General features: G+C 45.9%; 1 protein-coding gene across 1 annotated transcript; it reads left to right on the forward strand.

Moving 5' to 3' along the window:
* Positions 1 to 3,139: 3,139 nt before the first annotated feature.
* LOC124680841 (chaperone protein dnaJ 11, chloroplastic-like) lies at positions 3,140 to 3,679 on the forward strand. Its single transcript, XM_047215883.1, has one exon. It carries the CDS (start codon positions 3,249 to 3,251, stop codon positions 3,657 to 3,659), a length of 411 nt encoding a protein of 136 aa, XP_047071839.1. The 5' UTR covers positions 3,140 to 3,248; the 3' UTR covers positions 3,660 to 3,679.
* Positions 3,680 to 6,122: the final 2,443 nt, after the last annotated feature.

Genomic DNA, 6,122 nt, shown 5'->3' on the forward strand with positions numbered 1-6,122 from the left:
GCCTAGGTGACCTCAACCTCTCTTTCCCACCAGAGACATGCTAAGCAGGGATATGTTGAGGTGAGATTTTGGTACATGTTTGGTAGCCCATTTATGTTGAGAGATGCTCAGCTGAGATGTTTTTTGGTAGCTCGTATGTGTTAAGAAATGTTTCATTGCAATATATAGCCTAGGGCTGATACAAAATTACAAGGAAGCCCAAAGGTTTACACAAAGGTGCTTGATAAGAAAAAGAAAAAACAATCGGGTCCTTGAAGTCAAAACCACCGCATCCATTGTTGGGTTGAGTGCTTTGCCGACTTGCCGTGGCTGGGAGTGCAGGCGGTAGGAAACAGATGACTCCAAGCGCCGAATGATGCATCAATCATAATTTTCCTCACAAGGTAAATCGAGAGTTTATATCGAACTCTCGGGGTAAAAGTGGTTTTATCCTTTATTCTCTTCAAACAATATGAAAGTGCAAAAGAAATACTTTTGTGCCCCAACTCCATCGAGGTGTTTCCTAGGCATACACGGGAACACAACGGTGATTTTACCCATGTTCAATATGCTCAAAAGCTAACAACCCTACGTCCTACTATATTGGACGATATGTTGATGAACTGGATGTTACAAAGATGAACACCACGATCTCTCCTTCTCGGGATGCTCATGTGGGGAGGGTCTGTTTATTCTTGCTCTCTCTCTCTCTCTCTTTTCCTAGGGTTGCATAATTACTAGAGTCTAACCCTCTAACTATTGTTCATGGACCTCCTTTTATACCGGCAAAGGGTTTCCACCGTGGCCACTCAACATATCCTACAAAAGCTTGATGCGTCACGCAAGACGTGGCGCGCAACTGCCGCATCCGTACTGATTACTCGGCACGCGGCACATGAGTTGTCAGGCAAACATCTTGCTTGTTTGCATGGATAAGATGTCCATGCCATGTCCTTTCAAACCGACGGTATCCACGGAAGCGGTGCTGGTTCGTCAGGGGTATCAGGAAATTGCACTGCGGAAGTGACACCATGTTCCCGGGATCTCTGGCATATGTCATCGATGACGTTTCAACCCCACGGTGCGAGGTGTTCCCCGAAACCATGGTTGTTCCAAGCATTTTCGGGCGTTGTTCCATCGTGGCTTCACGATGCCACCGATAATAGGCTTCTGCAGCTTAATGGTTGTACCGAAGTCGCCGTGCATTCCCACTCAAACACCTTGAAAATGTATCTTCAAGGTGTCCCTGCAAGGAAACACCTCTTGTTCTTATCGGGGAGAGTGGTTGTGGCCCATGTGAAGGGGGCCATGGAACCGCTAGTTCTAACGGGACCAACAAAAGCAGAGAGAGTAAGCTTCGCTCATCTTGAAGGAAAAAATCATGATAAAATTCCAACCGGGCTTCCACCCCTTTCCATTGCAATAACGGAAATAACAAGGTTCAGAGTTTTTAAACAAGAAGGATAGGGGTTAGGGAACAAGGAAGCGAGTTGGGGCAGTATCAGCAAACCCACAGCAGACATTCGCCATCGAATGCCCACCATGGAACGAAAACCTGATACCAGTTTCAACCACACAACAAGAGAATCCAATCTAACCAAACAGACAACAAAAGGACCAAGCAACAAACTAAGAATGAGTCCATAAGGATGAAACGGAAGCGGATCAACAGATCTTCCAGCCAACAACGCGGCCATCTTCAACCTTCAGTAATCATCATCATCATCATCATCATCATCATCATCATCGTCCTAACACAAGTGTTGACCTTGGCGAAGATAGCAGACGCCAAGTGCATCATCTTGGTAGCACCGCCTGCTAGGCATTCCTTGTCAGCACCCTTTTGAAGCCCTGACCAATATATCAACAGGGATAGAGAAGAAAATGATTTCGTTAGGCGGTCTCAATTTGTGTTTCTCAAAAGTAACCTTATTTCTTGTGTTCCAGATGGCCCAATAATTTGCAGCAATAAGAATCACAAAAAACTTTTCCATGTGAGAGATGTAAGAATGGAACCAGGCCATGGCCTGCCAAAAGGAGTTAGGGATTCAAGAGACCCCCATTGCACCTTGTCAGCACCCTTTTGAAGCCCTGACCAATATATCAACAGAGATAGAGAAGAAAATGATTTCGTTAGGCGATCTCAATTTGTGTTTCTCAAAAGTAACCTTATTTCTTGTGTTCCAGATGGCCCAACAATTTGCAGCAATAAGAATCACAAAAAAACTTTTCCATGTGAGAGATGTAAGAATGGAACCAGGCCATGGCCTGCCAAAACTGCCAAGGATGCTCCAAACCACCTTTCTTTTTAGAGCGGCAAACCCTACACCATTTTACCATATAGTAACCCCCTTTTTGTTTCTTTCCATGTGAGAAAAACCTTCTCCTATGCTTATTCAAGGGTTCAATGAAAGTTTTATTTACAAGAAACATGGACATGATGTAAGTAGGAAGATTAGACAGGCATACATCTACTAGAGTTAACCTTCCACCGGATGAAGCAACACCACCTTTCCAAGCGTCAAGCTTACTAATGAACTTTCCATCAATGAAGTCGAGATCAGAATTCTTAAGGGCTTTGTAAGAAACAGGCATTCCCAAGTATTTTATAGGCAAAGTACCGACCTGGCAGCTAAACATGAGGAGTACTGATCTGCAATGATATTTAAAACATATACTGTATTAAAATCGTGATAAAATGAGATAGACTTTAGATACACCGACACTGAGATATTTTTTTGCTACGGTTAGCGTTGGTATCACAGATCTTTGCTATTCCTGTGTGCTTGTAGATGGTTTAAAAAACAGATGTGGACAGATCTTTGCTATTCCTGTGTGCTTCGATATACTGTAGTTCTAAAATATCTGCTCAACGTCTAAAGCCGGTTGGATTTTAAAAACAGATGTGGACAGCGATGGCTTTGGTTCTAGATGGAAATCCGTGTGCTCTCCGGAGCAGTGAAGTCGACCGAATCCGCGAATCTGCGGGCACCGCCGGCATGATTCCGATTCGACGTGGCGGATGAGGCAAGGGTTGAGGAACATGGCCACATGACGCCGACGAGCACCTCTCTTGCTCGCCGACTTCCATGTGGCAGATCATGACGATGCTGCCGCTGACTCACGCCCCATCCAAACCTCACCAGCTCGTTATAAAACCTACTAGTCCGGAAGCCAACGATATTCCCAGCTCACTCTCACCTGCATACTCAAGCCCCGCCGATTCATCCCTTCGTCTCCGCAATTTCCTCTTCCCTCTCCTCTCCACGATGATCTCCGCGCCTCAAGCCCCGGCGACCTCTGTGTTCGGCAGGGCTTCCTCCTGCTCCTCCCGAAGGGCCACGGTCCGCTGCGCGGTGGCCGTCGCGTCAGCGGCGCCGGCCAGTGGGTGCACGCTCTACGAGGTGCTTGGACTCCGGGCCGGCGCGACTGGCGGCGAGATCAAAGCCGCGTACCGGCGCCTGGCGCGTGAGCTGCACCCTGACGTGGCGGGCACGGCCGGCGACGACTTCATCCGGCTCCACGATGCCTACGCCACGCTCGCCGACCCGGACGCCCGCGCGCGCTACGACCGCGACGTCGTCGCCCAGGCATACGCGCAGGCGCCCGCCTCCAGGACGTCGCCGCACAGTGTCTGGGGACGGCCTCGCCGCACCTGGGAGACAGACCAGTGCTGGTAGTGATTCGACCTCGCCTCGCCCACACCGCACCCCTTGGCCGCTGACCTGAGATATTTTTTCCTACGGTGACCACCCCATGCGTCTGTGTAGATGTAACCATCGGCGTCCTCTCTTTTGCCGTTCTGAATGTGTAGTGATCTTCAGAAACACGTCTAGGTATAGAATTAATCCTTTGCAGATATGTAATGCTAGCAGCAATGTGATCGATCCCAGGTTCAAAATTTGAAGAAACCGGACTTTGCCCTGCAAATTGCAATGTCTTCTTCTTACCTTCTGCCAAACGTATTCTCCCAGTTTCATGTTTAGGAAATTTTTTTTTTTGCGAGCAAACCATGGTAATATTAAAGAAAGAGCATTACAGATAGGTACCCAACAAAGGTAAAAATTACACTCCAAACCTTCTGCAATTCAAAGACGCCGGCATGGAGCAGGACGTGCCGGTGGCGCGCCGCCGCCGCGTCTTCCTTCAAGCCATAGATCAGTAGACGTCCCCTGGCGAACGGGAAGTCATCGGACCTCGAACTCCGTGGAGCCTCCACCCAACTCCAGCTGCATCTTCGTCTACCTTCAACATCATCGGCTTCAAAGTCGTCAGCCCAGATCCGCCGCCACACGGGATTTAGGAGGGGGATGGCGCTCCCAGCAGATCTCCCGCGAAGGGGACATGCACACCACCGCGAAACTCCATCCATCTCCGCCGTCGAAGGAAGTGCGTACCTACACCGAAAGCACCGCCGGCGACCCAACCTCCTCCATGGCGCCGCCGGTTGAAAAGCTCACAAACCCTACACTATCTACAAGCGAGAAGCGGGGATCCCCCGCACCCCCGCTGCTGGAACGGCCGACGGAGGACGAGGGATCCGGAAAAACTACGATGAGGTGGTGGATCTGCGGGCGGGGTGAAAAAAAAAATGCCTCTCTCTACTGTAGCATGTTTAGGACTTCTTTGATTCGCAGTTCGTAGGATAGGAAAGATATAGAAATAGAAAAAAACATAGGATTAAAATGTCATGCTTATTTGAATTCTATAGAAAGATAAAATGTGTTTGATTGTAGCAAAAAAAAATTATTAGGTACTCCCTCCGTTCCATTCTATAGTGCCTACAGTTTTTCTGCACGGAAATTAGCACATGAGTGTTCTTTACACAAGACCCCCTAGATTAACGATTTTAGATCAGAGTAAAATGAGGAAAATCGGTAACTTCCTAAATTAACATAACAAATCCCACAAATCTCTCTGGTTGACTCACCATATATGTGCAGCCAGGTTATATTAAGAAAATAAAAACATTGCTTCCTAAATCTAAGGAATCGTTTGGGTCATGCATTAGCCAGGTTATATTAAGGAAATAAAAACATTGCTTCCTAAATCTAAGGAATCGTTTGGGTCATGCATTAGGAATCTCAATTAATTGTTTCCTTTTTGTATGGATTGTTTTCACGCATGTAGAGGAGGTAATTGAAAAAGCGCCAAGCTACAACCTTATATTCTGAAACAAATGCCAAAAATCTATAGGCATTATAGAAAGGAACGGAGGGAGTATGATCTAATGTTTTTTCATATAAAATTTACACTGCAAAATTCCTAAGGATTAATTTATATAGGATGTCTTCCTATAAATCAAATAACTCCTATACAATTCCTTCACTATTCGTGTAAATCAAATGAGCCCTTACTGTTTTATTTCCGGCGACGGCGAGCCGTGCAGGCCGTCTTTGTTTTCTTGGCTATGGCTGGCAACCAGGATTGGCGACGACGACGTGCTATCGTGGGATCAGTGGGGCTTGTTTGTTCGATGCAGCCAACGACTGCCACCTGGCCACCTGGGTGCGTGAACTCAAATTTCCGCGTGAATATTCCATTCCATGGATTTGCGGGATGGTCAAGCATGGTTACCGACGACCGGCGGCTCTTCGTACCGTCCAACGCCGGCCACCTCTTTGCTCGAGGTTAAATATAAAACGTCCCCCATAAAAAAGCACTTGGGTTAGAGCGTCAAGATGGGATCCCGGTGAGATTATACTTTTAGTGTTTTGTCTTTTCTAGCATTAAAATTACATTACAAAAAGCAAAATGCACTACAAATAGAATTTAGATGGGATTTCACTTAACATCCTAACTTTGGTAGTAATATTTTCAATAACCTTTTTTGCTAATTCTAAGTCAATCAAGAATTAAGTTTTTTCTAGACCTGCAATATAACTGTTAGATTTGCTTTTACACACGAAATTGTTGACTGAGAATTAAGTCGAAAACTATACGAAATACGTAGGTCTTGTCCATCCTGTCTACAATAACCATTTAAAATATGATTTTGTAGTATGTCGTGGCAAAACAAAATACATACATCCAACAACTATGCAAAACACAGTCTTGAGATTTTTTTTGGGATATATACTTTTTGTTATTTAAATGTAGCCTTAGGATATTGTATATGTGGTTTTTGATATTAGTAATCTTAG

Source organism: Lolium rigidum, chromosome 1, assembly GCF_022539505.1.
Source record: "Lolium rigidum isolate FL_2022 chromosome 1, APGP_CSIRO_Lrig_0.1, whole genome shotgun sequence".
Taxonomy (NCBI): domain Eukaryota; kingdom Viridiplantae; phylum Streptophyta; class Magnoliopsida; order Poales; family Poaceae; genus Lolium; species Lolium rigidum.